This window comes from Cricetulus griseus, chromosome 7 (genome assembly GCF_003668045.3).
Source record: "Cricetulus griseus strain 17A/GY chromosome 7, alternate assembly CriGri-PICRH-1.0, whole genome shotgun sequence".
In the NCBI taxonomy this organism is placed as follows: domain Eukaryota; kingdom Metazoa; phylum Chordata; class Mammalia; order Rodentia; family Cricetidae; genus Cricetulus; species Cricetulus griseus.
The window spans coordinates 87,721,322-87,737,089 of NC_048600.1; the positions used below are offsets into that span (position 1 = coordinate 87,721,322).

Genomic DNA, 15,768 nt, shown 5'->3' on the forward strand with positions numbered 1-15,768 from the left:
AGGTCTTTCCATGCATGTTAAGCAAGCACCCTCTCAACTGAGCTAGATCCCTAACCATTATTGGACCTCCGTATTCCAATCAATCAATGAATCATATATACTTCATTTTCAAAGTGTATCCAGCCATGTCTCACCATCATTGTGGTTTCCATCCTGGGCCAGCCTGGACTAAGGAAGTCATCATTTCCTCTCATCTGTGTGTGAGCCCACAGACCAGCTTGAGAGAGGTTCTTAATGCCTAAGTTTTGTCAGCTCTTTGCTTAGAGTTCTATACATGACTTACACTTTAATAAAAGGTCAAATCCTATAGCCAGGTGTGGTGGTGCATGCCTTTAATCCCAGCACTGGGGAGGCAGAGGCAAGTGGATCTCTGAGTTCAAGGCCAGTCTAGTCTACAAACTTCCAGTAGAGCCAGGACTAAACAGAGAAACTCTGTTTTGAAGAAAACAAGAACAAGAAAACAAAAAGATCGTTTCCCAGTGACCTTTAAGGATCTGCCCTTGTCTTCCTGCTTTGACTTTCCCCCTTTCTCTTTAAAAAAGAATTTTACTAATTTTTTTTTAAAAATTAAGGGTCTTGTTAGAACTTTTCTACTAATAAAAATAATATAAGTTAATCATATTAACCATTTCACGTACTCTGTCTCACTTATCTCCCTTCTCTCCCCTTTTCTATTTCCATCTCTGGCAGTTCCTCCCCTTAAGAAATAAAGGGTTTTTGTTTGAGTTGGTTTTGCTTTTGTGTTTTTCATTTATTTGTTGGGGAATATGCATATGCAGATCAGATGACAGCTTTCAGGATTTATTTTGTCCTTCCATCACATGGGTTCTGGGAGCAAATTAAACTCATCAGACTTAGCATCTGGCACATTTAACCACAGAACCATCATTTTGGCCCCCCCCAAAAATGGTTTGAGCATGTTCATTCTACTAGTGAACTAAATAGCCACTGATGAAGTTTTTAAAAGTAGATGTTACTATACCAAACTGAATGAACTGATGTATATGATGGTATAGAAAAAGAATAAAGGCTTGGGTAGTTTTGAGGGTTTTTTTTTCTGGTGAAACACATTTTCCTTTTTGTTATATTTCTCTTTTTTGATTCTTTGGAAATTTTGCATCATTCACCCCAATCCCACTGTTCTCCCAGACCCTCCAATCCACCCCTCAATCTTATAGTATCCCCCCTCAAAGGGAAGCTAAAATGAATTTTAAAAATAAGATAAAATAAGCAATAAGAAAAAAGAAACACTTCACTCTTCCATCTTTTGCACCTCTCCATTGTCTCTTCATTCATCTTAGTGGCGTTGTGAGCTACTGTGTATCATGCAGTGTACACTTTTCCCAAGCAGCTCTACTTGTAACTGTTCATTGTGTAATGAGTAGTTGGTCTAGTTCAAGGCCTCTGGCTTCTGTTATACCATCAATATTGAATCCCTGCCAAAATTACTCTCTGATATCCTGTTGTTGCCCCAAGGCATGGAGATCCTGCAGCTATGGTTCTACAGGATCAGCCCCTTCACACACTCCAGCATGCTACGGATGGGATAGATGTTGGGGTATGCCAACTCCAAGACCTGGATGTGTGCCTGCAGGCTACTGGCTGGAAGAACTCCTCTCAGGTGAGCCAGCTCTTCCTGGCCTGTGGTGAGGAGTGAGGTGAGCTTTCCCAAGTATAGGGCCTGATTCCTCTATTAAGGGGCCGGGGCAGCTTTCCTGTACCAGAGTCATCAGGGTCTGTTATGCTAGGGCCAGAGAGGTTCAGGGTCAGCTCTCCTATGGTTGGAGGGGTCACTCTGGGCCAGTGATGCATAGGGCCAGCTTAGCAGGGCCCTTGTACCTCTCAACACATGGCTCAACACAGGATTTGCACTGGCCCCTGTGGCAACATGAGCAACAGACATCCACACAAAACCCAGCTGCTGAGGGACTACAGACCTAGACATGGTCAGCAGCAGCAGCTTGGGGCCAGATGGCACCATGGCCCTAGGTGGTAATACAGGCATCTCAGATCCTGGTGGTTCCAGCAGCAGGTGTGTTCCCCTTGTCCAACCTGGCCCCATGTAGTGATTCAAACACTGGGCAATTAAGGGGCCCCCGGTGGCAACAGGAGCCACAGATCTCAAGATAGGCTCTGGCTGTGGCAGGGCCATGGACCCAGAAATGACCCCCAGCCACAGCTTGGGTCAGACATCAATATGGCCCCAGGACCATCTGCATGGTCCTGATGACATTACCATTGATGGCAACCAAAGGCTTGGAAATAGATGGAGACTCTGGCTGCAGTTTGGCCATGAAATCAGGCATGGCCCTCAGCAGCATTTTAGGCCAAGAAGACACCATGGCCCCAGGTGGCAGTGCAGGCCACTGAGATTGGCATGGTCCCAGCAGCAACATGTCCCTCAGACTCCAACATGACTACAGGTGGCAGCCCAGAGACCAGGAGTTCTTATGGCCTTTGATGACAGCATGGGCCATGGACATCAACACAGAGCCAAGCTGTGGTAAACCATAGACCAAAACATGGTCCTTGGTGACATCCTAGGCTGGAAACCACCATTGCCTCAGGTGGCAGCACAGGCCACTCAGGTTGGTATCTTCCCAGTGGCAGGGTAGCCTTCAGGCCTTACCACAACTCCAGGTGGGGGCCCAGACCCCATATATCCACAAGACCCTGATGGTAACATGTGTCATTGATATCAACAGACGCTGGCTGTGGCAGGGCCATGGACCCAGGCATGACCCCTAACAGCAGTTTGGACCTGGGTGACAACATAGACACTGGTGGCATGCAGGCTACCCAGGTCATCATGGTCTCTGCAGTGGTGTGGCCCTTGGGCACCAATGTGGCCACATGTGACAGCCCTGACCCCAGGCATCCTCATGGCCCTCAGTGATAACAGGGTTGGGGTCATCAACAGACCATGGCTGCAGTATGGCTATGAACCCAGACATAGTCCTTGGTAGCAGCTCAGGACCAGACCACACCATGTTGCCAGGGGCAAGTAGGCCTCCCATATCAACCTGTTCTTTGTGGCCTTTGCCTCTTCAGATCCATCTGTATAGGACATGAACCTCTCTCTGTCTCTCTCTCCCTCCCTTTCTCCACCATGTATTTTCTCACCATAACTGTACCTGAGGGCAGCCCATGGCTTCTTCCCACCCACCTAGAGTAAACTGGGCTGGGTGGGTGTGTACATGTCCATCTTCAGCCATTTGGTATTAATGGCTCTGGGCCGGCCAGTGGCTTCCTCCTGCCTACCCAGAGCAAACTTCTCTGGGTGAGAGTGTGCCAGCCTGTGTAATTTTAATTGGAAGGAAATTCACCAGCATCAAATATTTATTTTTCCTTAAATAGAAAGAAAAATGGTGTTACTTTGAATGCTATGGAGACTTTAGGAGGTGGCAGAAGTAAGTCACTATGGGTGTGTCTAGCGTTTCTATTGCCGAGACCAAACACCATGACCAAAAAGCAAGCTGGGGAAAAAAAGGCTTTATTTGGCCTGTACTTCCACATAGCTGTTCACTATTGAAGGAAGTCAAGACAGGAACTCAAACAGGGTAGGATCCCGGAGGCAGGAGCTGATGCAGAGGCCATGGAGAAATGCTGCTTACTGGCTTGTTCCTCATGGCTTGCTCACAATGCTTTCTTACAGAACCCAGGGCTACCAGCCCAGGGATGGCACCACCCACCCCATTCCCTACTGATCATTAATTGAGAAAACGCCTCACAGCTGGATCTCATGGAGCCATTTCCTCAATTGAGGCTTCTTCCTCTCTGACGATTCTAGCTTGTATCAAATTGACACACAAAACCAGCTAGCACGGGGTGCATCTCTGAAGATTTGGCCCACTTCTTGTTCCAGTTAGTTTCTCTGCTTCCTCTTCCACACCAGTGAACGACCCCATGTACTCCTGGCCAAAGATGGAGCCATTCCTGCCACCATGCCTTCTAAAGCCATGAGCCAAAATAAAGTTTTGCTTCCATAATTGTTTCTATCAGTGTTTTGTCATGGCGGTGTGGAAAGTAACTAACAGACTCTGGTCCAGACTTCTCTCTCCACCAAACCTGAGCTCTGGAAAGCTAACCCATGAGGACTGAACAATAGGCTGTCATATTCTCTGACTTCTTTTTGGGCTTGCAGAATTTCAGGAGCGCTTAAGAGAAGGGAATAAGGCAAGGAGAATTCATCCTCTAACTGCAAGTTGCTTCATGTCTAACTAAATTAGCCTCCTGCCAGGCAACTGGCATGGCATTGCTGTCCATCTCACTTCATCTCTGTCTCTCTCCTCTCCTAACCCCAAGCCAGTAAGTCCTAAGCCTTCCTCTTGCTAACCTCAGAGGTCTCCCTTTATGGTCTCCCTGTGTTTCCCTACATTCTAAGTTGTAAAGACTGATTGATTCATTGGTTTTGTATTGATTGCTTAGCTGATTTTTTTGAGACAGGACTTTACTAAGTATCTTAGGTTAGCTCTAAATTCTCAGTTTAGCTTACACTGGCCTTAAACTCAAGGTCCTCTTGTCTAGCCTTACAATGCTGAGGACAAAGTTATGTGCCACCACTTCAAACTTTCTCACTTCTTACAAGATATCCAAGTCTTTAGTCACTGTATTTCTCTTTAATGTTATAATTAATAAAATTCCATTAAAATAATTAGAATACATAATAATTATTTTAAAGACAATAAATATTAGTAGGTCATTTTAGTGAGATTTTATGGAGTCTGGTGAGCCTTAGACATGTATTAAATGTGAAGGAAACACTTTCCCAGGTTTGGTTCTTTAAAGATTTATTAGGGAAGGCAATTATCCTAATAATACCAGGTCTCATTATCTCTAACCATAATCACAAACTGGTAATTGCATCCGCTTATTTCATATCCATTAAGAGTTATTGGTGCACTTTATGTCCAAGATTGTGAAGAAACTGCCGTATGTTGTCACAGGTCTTGCCCATACATGTTTATAAGGCAAACAGAGAGATCAGACATAATAGAGAAAATGTGCATGCAAATAGTGATCTATAGTCTTTAAAGCATTAGCTGCAGTGACCACAACCTATGACACAGGCATAATAGATAGTATTACCCCAATCTTGTACATGTTGAAGTCAATGCTTATATTCCCATTTCTATTCTTCTGTTTAATAGGCTGGTGAGAACTGTACCCAGTGCTACACTCTGCCCAAGAGAACAGAAATGCATTGAAATTAGTGCATCCCATGAGTTGCTTCCTCAAACCATCTGAAGGCTCCTGAGAAGGGAATTTCAAGCTGGAAAGATGACAGGCAGCTCCTTGCAGCTGTGATATTGGAGCTGGATTCCCCAGGGCTTCTGAAGGGGGACCATGGCGTCTGCATTGTGTGGTCTCACATGGAGGATGAGAAGGAGCTGCGGTGGAAGAGTTTCCTCAGCGCAGCCTTCATGTCCCTGTTCCTCAGGCTGTAGATGAAAGGGTTCAGCATTGGGGTCACTGCTGTGTACATCACAGTTATCAATGCATGCTTCAGACTGTAACTGTTCAGGGGCCGGAAATACATGCCCATGACTGTCCCGTAATACAAAGACACCACTGTCAGGTGAGAGCCACAGGTGGACAAGGCCTTGAGGAAGCCCTTGGTGGATGGAGCCCGCAAGACTGTGGAAAAGACCCTGACATAGGAGATGATGATGCACAGCAGTGGCACAGAGAAAACCCCCACTCCGAGGTACATCATCTTCACATTGAAGTGAATGTCAGAACAGGACAGCTGGAGCAAAGGAGTAATGTCACAGTAGAAGTTGGCCACATCCTTGTTGCCACAGAAGGACAAGCTAGCTGTGAGTATGGTGTGGGGCAGTGCATTGGCATTTCCAATCACCCAGGACCCAACAACCAGCAGGACACAAGGCCGTGGACTCATAATTGTTGCATAATGAAGTGGGCGACTGATGGCCACAGCTCGGTCATATGCCATTGCAGCTAGGATATAGCTGTCTGTGTTTGCCAAGGCTATCATGAAATACATCTGTGCTAGACATCCCCCAAAAGAGATGGCTTTGCTCCCCAGGAGATGGTTGGCCAACATCTTGGGGATAGTTACAGAGGAGAAGAAGATGTCAACCAGGGAGAGGTTGGCAAGGAAGAAGTACATGGGATTATGAAGGCGAGTGTCAGAGTGAATGGCTAGGATGATGAGCGTGTTTCCAATCACTGTGATGGGATAAATGAACAGGAAGAGGATGAAGAAGAAATATTCCTGCTCCCGCTGCCTGGTAACTCCCAGGAGAGTGAAATCTGTGGAAGAAGATTCGTTCTCTTCTCTCATGACTCCTTCAAGATGAAATTGGACAGGAACCCAGAACCGTTAGCACAATTATTATCTACATGTTCCCACTCCCCATATCCAACAGATGTGTGTGTGAGAGAGAGAGAGACAGAGAGACAGAGAGACAGAGAGACAGAGAGACAGAGAGACAGAGAGAGAGAGAGCCCACGAAATTCAGAACGCATAATTTGGAGAAATCCTTGTTGATCATGTACAGATGGTCATTTACCTATGAAAACTAATCATATCTAAGAAATAAGTACTCTGTGATCAGAAGAGTTCATTTTTCTTATCAACAGCACCATCTAAGATTGATTATTTAATAATTAAAGTTCACATTGCATGATCTAGATTCATAGTTTTGCCTCAGAGGAAAATCGTAAACATGGAACAAATATGAATTATTTCTTGTACATCCAACATATAGGACATAGTCTCCTAGAGCCTTGCAGTTTTAGAGAAAGGCTGGAATCACACTCATCTCACTAATCATCAAAAAGAAAGACAGCCTTTTGGAAAATTCAATCATGTACTCCAATCCAAATGTCCCCTTGGGAAAGCTAGCCTAGAATTTGTCATTGTCACTGACCGAATACAGAGTGATCTTATACCCCAGTGCATAGAGTGAATACAATACAATGGGAAGACTGAAAGTCATAAGGATCACTGAATTCAAGTCCTACCAAAATAATTCCAATGAATGTCCTCCCAGCTGTCCCATTTACAAAGTAGACTTTCTCCATCTGCTTCATACATTTCCTTTGGGCAGTTTCTCAATTACACACAGCTTCGTGCTTTCTCTCTAGTCTTCTCTTCCTGTTCTTAGTTATTTCTTTTGCTACCACCACTGCTTCATAAACTCTCCATTCTATTTCTGTTGTTTTAACTTATAACTTACTAACTTTAATTTTCTTGTAACATAAACTTTATTGGGCTAGACCATCATATTTTTCTACTGTAAATGTCATATTTCTTTAACTGATTCAGCAGTCTCCTCCAATTTCCCTTATCTTTTGCTCTTAGGCATTAATTATGGCAAAGACTACTAGCTGCTTGGTCATATCCATGTTATTCTCTTCTCTATCAATAACTTCAACTGCATTTTCCCAGTCTCCCTTGCAGTGAGGTGTGGACATCTGACTAAGTTCTAGCCAATCCAATTATGCATTCTATACACTCCAGTACTAACAGTTTGGAAATGTTGAAGATTCTGAATGGTTACAGGATGATATGATCACATAATGAGACAAGCTTCCATCACTAGCTGCCCCATACAGGAGAGATCTCCAACACACACACACACACACACACACACACACACACACACACACACACACACACACACGCTTGTGTTTTTACATAAGGGAAAATGGTTTGTTATTCTTTAAAAGCCATTTAACAGTTTGTGATCAATTTGCTAATGTCATCTTAGCTATCTTATGTAGTCTGCTAATTTTTCTAAAGTTACTTTCATTCAAAAGTTAAGTAGTGATTATTCCTCCACCCTTTTTAACATAGTGCTTGAAGTCTTAGCTAAAGCAATAAGACAAGATAAAACGTATAAAAATATGAAAGGAAGAAATCAAAGTATCCTCATTTGTAGGTTATATGACTCTATACATAGGAGACCCTAAAGAGTCTACCAGGAAGCTCCTATAGCAAACAAACTTTAAACAAAGTAACAGGATACAAAATTAACTTTATAAAATCAGTATCCTTCCTGTATACCAGTGACAAAAATACTAAGAAAGACATCTGGATTGAATCCTATTCACAATAAATTCAAACAAAATAAAATATTTTGGAATAAATCTAGATGAAGAAGAAAAAGACAACTATTAAAAACTTTTTAAAACACTAAAGAAATAAATGAAAGATACAATAAAAGTTGGAAATACCTTCTATGTCATGGATCCGAAAATTTAATATTTGAAAATGATCATCCTACCTAAAGTGGTCTGCAGATTCAGTACACTGATGATCAAAAGTGCACCTCCATTCTTCACATAAATAAAAAATTAATCCAAAATTCATATGAAAACATAAAGACCCTCATTATCAAGGAATCATTGGCAGTAAGCATTTTGTTGGAGGTATCACCATATCTTATTTCAAGTTATACCACTGAACCATAGAAAACAATACAAAACTGTCACAAAACCAGACACATAAATGAATGGAACAGAACTGGGCACCCAGATATAAACTCATGCAACTACAACCACTTAACTTTTTGAAAAAAAAAGTCAGTCTATACACACTAGAGGAAAAAAAAAACTTTGTAGCAAACAGTGCTAGCAAAAACTGGATTTCTGTGTGTAAAAGAATCAAAAGAGATCCTTCTCTCTCACTCTGGAGTGTATATGCCTTCAGCTCAACAACAACACTTCTGGCAACTCCTAGAAAGTCTTGACACGTAGACAGTTACAGGATGTAACTGCTGCATGAGAAACTTGAGAAATCACCTGCCCATGGAGAATGAATAAGGGAACTGTGCCTTCTCTCTAATAAATTTTAACATAAAATAACATAAGTATAAGGCCTGGATGGGAAGGTACTTCTAATGAGAGGAGTAGGAGTGGGAGAAAGAAAAATGAGATTTGGGATAGGAGCAAAAAGAATTCCCACTGTATCTTTAATATCTACTTTGAAAGATTGAAGCAGGCTTTACATTGTGGCAGCATTTCTGTAATCCCAGAACTGAAAGTTCTGAGGCAGGAGGATTGAGAGTTTGAGGCCAATCTGGCTACATGAGATACCTTGTCTGAAAAACAAATCAAATATAAAAACTGGATTAAATATGAAATAGTATTCAAGTTACTAAACACATGGGTCTTTGACCTGGTGCTCTCTAGATGTTCTGGCATTTTAACACCAACTTTGTAACAACAAATTGGATTTTAAATAAAGTTATTACCTGTTGGAGATGAGTTAGCTCAGAGTGTGACCATGAAGGTGGTGGCTCAAGACAATATTTCATGGGAGCTAGGAAACAGAGAGAGGATTCTTTGTTAAGAAGTAGAAAGTGAATTGTTTGTATTCATAGTTGGAGAGGGGTCCAGGATTCTGAATCATGTCAAGTGAGACAGGATCGATATGAGGAAAATTTGGGTGAAAGGAATAAGTACAGCTTGGATGATCTTTGACTAATGTCATTTAATTATCTAATGTTCTTCACCCAGATTAATAATTTCCTGTAAACCTCATCTTCAAGTCATAATTCATAGTAATTATAGTAATTATGACTTGGTGATTTATGATCATGATCATTTATAGCTTTGTTGGATCTCAGGTTATGCCATCAAGTTATGCTACCGTCACATCTGCCGTCCAGACACTGGACTGATTATGTCCTCTTCCCCAAATATGCCACCCTCAGACAGAATTCCGCTCTTCCACTTTCTTCTCCCAGCACTTCCAAAGGGTAGTGGAGAAACCACACAGACTTGGGATTAGTACTCTTGGGGCCAGATCCCAAGTAGCTTGTCACACCCATCATCAAGCATCGCTATTACCTATAGAAGTTTATCCATGCCTCTTCCACTCCTGCAGCCCAGCATGATACCCACATGAGCACTGGACCCAAATACTGGACTCATCACTGATTATCTTATCCTATAAAGGACAATTTCTTAATATGTTTTTGATGCACGCCATTCTCATGTCTCTGCCTCTATCCTGTCCCTTTATTCCCAAGGGGAAAAAGTATCCATGTATCAACCTAATTTCATTCTTATTTTCTTTGTTTTCTTGGCTATTTCACTCAATCAGCTTCTTTGCCTGCTCCATAGTATTATACCTGTAAATCCTACCTACTGACTAACAAGCACACTGTAGCCTCTACATCCTTCAGTGAACCTGCCTTGGTCTTGTAACCCATTCTATCAAACATTCTTTTTCCTACTTGGGTTCTCCTTTTCTTAACCAGGCATGTTTCCAGAGGTGGCTCTTTATAGAACTAAAAATATGCTTATAACATGCAGGTGTGATTGCATACATGGCAGAGTCTTTTTCCAACTAGCTCACTCTAACCATTAACTCATAGATGAAGATCAATTTTCTTAATATGGAGAAAGCCTTGAGGACAGACATTCAGAACGTAGAAGGTAACATTAACTAATAGAGAGGCAAGGGTACAGAGGAAGCTGAGGACTAAGAAGGAAACAGCATGGAAAAGAAGTCTGTGAGTTTGTCTTGTGGAGGGTTTTGTACTAATGCAAGGACTTTATTCAGTAACTTGATATTTATAACTATTAGCACACTGGCTATAGTTCCCACTAACCCTTAAAGGAGATGTTCAGTCCTTTATTTAATGTAAATGTAAGTATTTGATCATATACACTAAGTGACTAGTGTATATGGCAACATTTTGATGGACAGTCCATTGCAAAAACTGTGTGATTGTTTAAAAAAATACAGTTGAAGAATATGAGGAAAAGTTGCAACCCAAAAGGTTGGTATAATCAATAGATTAAAAAATACAGAAAATAAGAGGAGAATGGTTTGTGGGTGTAGGGGCTAAGGCATGGAGGTCCGTGGTGCCAGGTGTTAGAGTTCTGTCGGGGAGGGTGAGGAGATGACTTCTGTAGATACCCAGGCAAGAAGCAAAATGAACCTTGTACTGTTGAGGAGAAGAGAGGGACATGCATCAACAAGAACAGGCCTGAGTTTCCTGGAAGGATCAGTCTCACACACAGCTCACCATGGAGAGTATCTGGGCTTTGATATGTTCTACAGTACTGAGGACAATTTTGCAAGAACAGGTGAGACAAATTGCCTACCCTTCTCACCTGGGTATAAGAGATAACGCCAAAGAAACATGCTCCAAGTGTCTTCAGATTTCAGCAGTACCACTCCTTGACTCTGCAAAGGCTTTGACCACTGCCACGCCCCAAATAGTTGGAGCAGACACATCTTTGTAGTTTCTCTCTTAAGACCCTGCATTTGCACAGCTGGACTGCATATGTCCATGACACACAACACACATGCAACACAGTTCAGGAGGTAGAGATTTCTTAGACTGAGGTAACCAAACCACAACTGCCCTTCCTAGCCCTGTGTTCACAGACAAAGCCCCAGGAAACGCGGTCAGAGCAGGAATTCTCAGTCTGCCTTTTGTCTACTGGATCTTCAGAACTTAGGTTTTAGAGGCAGACTGAGATTTTATCCAGCTAAGCTCTCTATATGACCTTTGATGACTCATTTCACCTAGCATACATATGATGTGATAAAAAAGACAAGATGATTCTATTTACCTTGTGGGGACTTTATGGGGGTCCAGGAAGAACATAGTTGTGGCACTGCTGCTGCTGTTGTGGCTAGATTTTATAACAGTAGTCTCTCTCCAATGTCCTCAGACCTACCTGAAGTCAACAGACATTTGTCATAAGACATCCTGGCCCTGTGGCCTTCACTCCTGTTCCACAAATAGAACTTTGCATGCAGCTATACTAGCACCTGGGCCCAGGCATGCTCAGAGCAGCATCCTGGTGCTCTGTTTAGATGGGAAAGATGAGGATGGGATGGTTGGAAAGAAAGAACTTCTGGTTTCTGGATCATAAGTTGAAGGAACAGATGCTGTCCTGGATAGAGCTTGAGTAGGAGGGGCCTTTTAAACTACAGACAAATGGATCTTAGCAATAAGATCAGGAACTTGCCAACAGGTTATAAAGTCTCCTGAACCATCACTCTCAGGTCTTTATTCAGATCTAAGCCACAGTAATTGTTGGGCCTCATGGAAACTACTCTACATGTGCCCTTAGGGGGCACAGCACCTCTCAAGAGTGATTTGGAATTTCCTGGAGAGAGTGTCTCCAAGGTTCAAGCTCTGGGCTGACCTATCCCAGCATCTCTTTTGGGATTTCTCTACCTCTGCTGTGCAGACTCTATTAGGGACCATCGCTTTGGAGTTGCAAGGACCCTGGTATAATTGAGATATGGCATTCTTGTAAGCCTATATGTAGGTCTTTCTGCTGTTCAGTGTCTCAAAGAAAGAATCACATTTCATCACCACACTAGGATTGACCAGAGCGGCATTAAAGTGCAGCTGTGCTTTCTTTTGTATGGCGTGCTAATGGCAGATGTTCAGATTCTCTAGATTCTGAGGGATGGAAAGCGTCTGCAGCATCGAGACCACTTTATACATGTGTCACCTTCATAGGAGCCCTAATAATGGTTGTTGTCATCCTGTGGCTTAACACCCCCTGTGGTAGAGAGGTCTCTGCCTTCAAAAGAAAGTGGTGGTAAATGCTGTGAGCCTAGGCTGGCTCACCAATTGCTGACTTTGACACATATTGATTATAGCTGCCTACTGCCAACATTTGCTTTGAATATACCATTGAAATGGAAGCAGTAATAAGAATAAATGCATCCTCATGAAGTTAAAATAATTGGATGCATTGTATGTAATTCTTAAAATAGTATGTATTTTTAAAATATATGCATTCTTTTTTTCATTTTTTATTTGAATTAGAAACAAGATTGTTTTACATGTCAATCCCAGTTCCCTCTCCCTCCCTTTCTCCCCTGCCCCCCCCAACTAAAACCCTACTATCACATACCCTTTCTGCTCCCCAGGGATATATGCATTCTTAAAATAGTGCATGGCACATAGTTCACACTTAGAATGTATTAACTTATTTTACTACTTTTATTTTATTCAAGTGCTGTCTGAACCCAAGGCCTTGCACTTGCTGTAGAAGTGCTCTAACACTGAGCCAAAATGCCAGCTCCCTTATTATTTCATTATTTGTATATAAATCTCTATAAAAGTTACCAGGTATTCTCCTATTTTTCTAATAGTCGTGTGACAGATCTCTACATCCTATATCAAACTGTACATATAATCAATTCTGAAACAATTTGAATGGTATTTTCCTATAGATATATAAGAGATCACAACATGCTCTGCTATTAGTTGTTTTGTATCTAGATTGTGGTCCCCAGTTGGTCCATGGACTATCAGCCACAGATAGTATGGTATCACATGATAAATGTTTCCTTCTTGATAAACACATTTAGGGGTGTTGGCATCCTTCTCATGGTCTTTCCTGTGTTTTATCTCCTGGGTACCCATGAAAGGGAAGGGATTATTTTGTGGCATAGAGAAAATTGATGCTTTAATCATACAATACTTAGCAGTGTTTTCTGTGGACACAGAACTCAGGTTTTATTGGCTCATGCACAGACTCTTGACCATCTTCTCATATATATATATATATATATATATATATATATATATATATATATTCTGTGCCTTGGAAGTTTTCCTTCAGGGAGACTAAATTTAATTGTCTCTAGAAAAATCCATCTCGGCTATTTTCCTTGTCATTGAATGCTTTGTAGAAACAGAAATGGTTAATGGAATGTGTCTACAAAAAAAGAACTGGCAATAATGTGTTTGGTACCTAGAAGTGAAACAGAAAGACAATTGAAGAAAGAGAGATGAAAACATTTTGAAATTATTGTTTCATTGTTGCAGAGACATTAATAATGACCATGTAGTTGTCAAGATGAAACTGAATATCTCCTTCACAACCATCAGCTGTCAGAAACTCTTTGAAATGGACAATTAAGGCAAGTTTCGTACATTCTATGAGAATCACATGGTCACAGAAGCAGCTGCTGATGCTCTGGGTGAAGAGCAGAAGGGTTATGTGGCCTGAATCAGTGGTAGGGATGGCAATGTTTTCCCATGAAGCAAGGCATTTTGACTCACGGTAGAGTGTTCCTGCCATTGAGTAAGGGGCATTCTCTTTATCGAAAAGGAAGCCTGGAGAGTAGAAACACAAGTCTGTTTGAAGATGCATTGTGATGCCAATCTGAGTGTTCTCAACATGGTTATTGTAAAATAAAACAAAAATATTGGAGAAGGATATTCCTGGAATGACACATACTACTGTGCCTGTCTTTTCAGACCTAAAAGAATTAACAGAATCAGAGACGTTTTATTCTCTCCAAATATCTTGTCAGAAATCCCTTAAACAAAGTAGGTTAAGAAGTCCAGGACCAAAGCTCCCAAGATTTGGCATCTTGTTACTCCACTTGTCCTGCAACACAAACGGGGACATATTGCCTTGAAGAAACAACATTCTAAGAAAAACGAGGAGGCTGCAGAGTCTGTTAAACTTTTGACCAAGAGAATGAAGGAAGCCAAAGAAAAACTCCAGGAACAAGGCAAGAGACATGGGCTCTCGTCAATGAGATCTTCCAGTTCTGAGTCTGAGACCAGTCACATGAGTGTCTAAGAGTAACAAAGAACTTAACAGACTTGGGAAAAATGAAATCGGTCTGGAAATAGCAGACAAAATTTAACAAGCACAGAAATGGCTTAAATAAGCAATTTAGTCAGAATTTACACTTCACAAAACAAATGAGCACATGGACTGAATCCAAATGTGTTTCTGAAAGGAAATACTAAGAAACAGAGACTCATGCCAAGTAGCAATGGCAAAGAGAACATGCAGCTTTAACAGAACAGTAGCTCCACAGAAAGGAACCTAATACAAAAGCACAGAGAGTAAAATAACATTGCAGAAACTGAAGTGCCTCACTATTCCCTTGTGTTACTGGACTCCATACAAAGGTCCCTGCTTTGAGGAATCCTCATGAGCCAGGCTTGGCCATCTGCTGGGTGTTCCTCAAGAGTCATCCAACTTGGTTTTCTTTAAAATGTTTTTATTCACATCTAGCAATCACCCAGTAACGAACTTCAGTTTATGGTCTATGGTAGCGGATATGAATTCTATCTGGTTGAATGGGCCTAAGATCCATTCAGAAAGTTGTTGGTTACCCTCACAATGGACTTACCACTAGTACACGAGAGGGTACATCTTGATAGCTAGTTATTAATGTCACATGCAGCTTCCACAACTGAATGAGACTGTTGATGACAGTTCTCCAGGAGAAAGCAGGTTCTGTTCCCTGTGAGGGTTAGTTAGGAGAAACGAAGCTTCCACATCATCTGCATTTGGACTTTTCTGCATCCTGTGATCAGAGATGAGCTCTTTGCCTTAAGAGACAAGAACTCTCACTGCGCAGTAGCTTATCAAGTAGACTAGGCTGGTTGGCCAACAAGCTCCAAAATGTGTGACAGCACTTGTATTTTTAAAAATTGTAGATTTGGGGGAATGAACTCATGACTTCCTGTTTGAATGACCAGTACTTTACTGACTGAGCTCTCTCTCCATCCAGGAAAATAACATGTTATTTCTCATGTTACATGAAGAAGATTTAAGTTAGTGGTTTGTTCTTCATTTGTCAATAGAAAAATGAAGGCCAAAGATAATGTTATAAGAACAAAACTGATCATCTTGGACTATGACAACAATTAACAGCTAAACAATTTATGGTATCACCATGCAGAGCCAGAACTGAGCAAGTGATGGGCAGGACCACACCTTGACCAGGATTGCTAAATTATATAACCTGTTATCTCCCCACCCCAGTTCTTCCTCTTCTTA

The 15,768-nt window shown here is 41.7% G+C and overlaps 1 protein-coding gene across 1 annotated transcript; it reads right to left on the reverse strand.

Moving 5' to 3' along the window:
• Positions 1-5,368: 5,368 nt before the first annotated feature.
• Positions 5,369-6,307, reverse strand: LOC100764996 (olfactory receptor 1A1). The gene has a single exon (XM_027426141.2). It carries the CDS (start codon positions 6,305-6,307, stop codon positions 5,369-5,371), a length of 939 nt encoding a protein of 312 aa, XP_027281942.1.
• Positions 6,308-15,768: the final 9,461 nt, after the last annotated feature.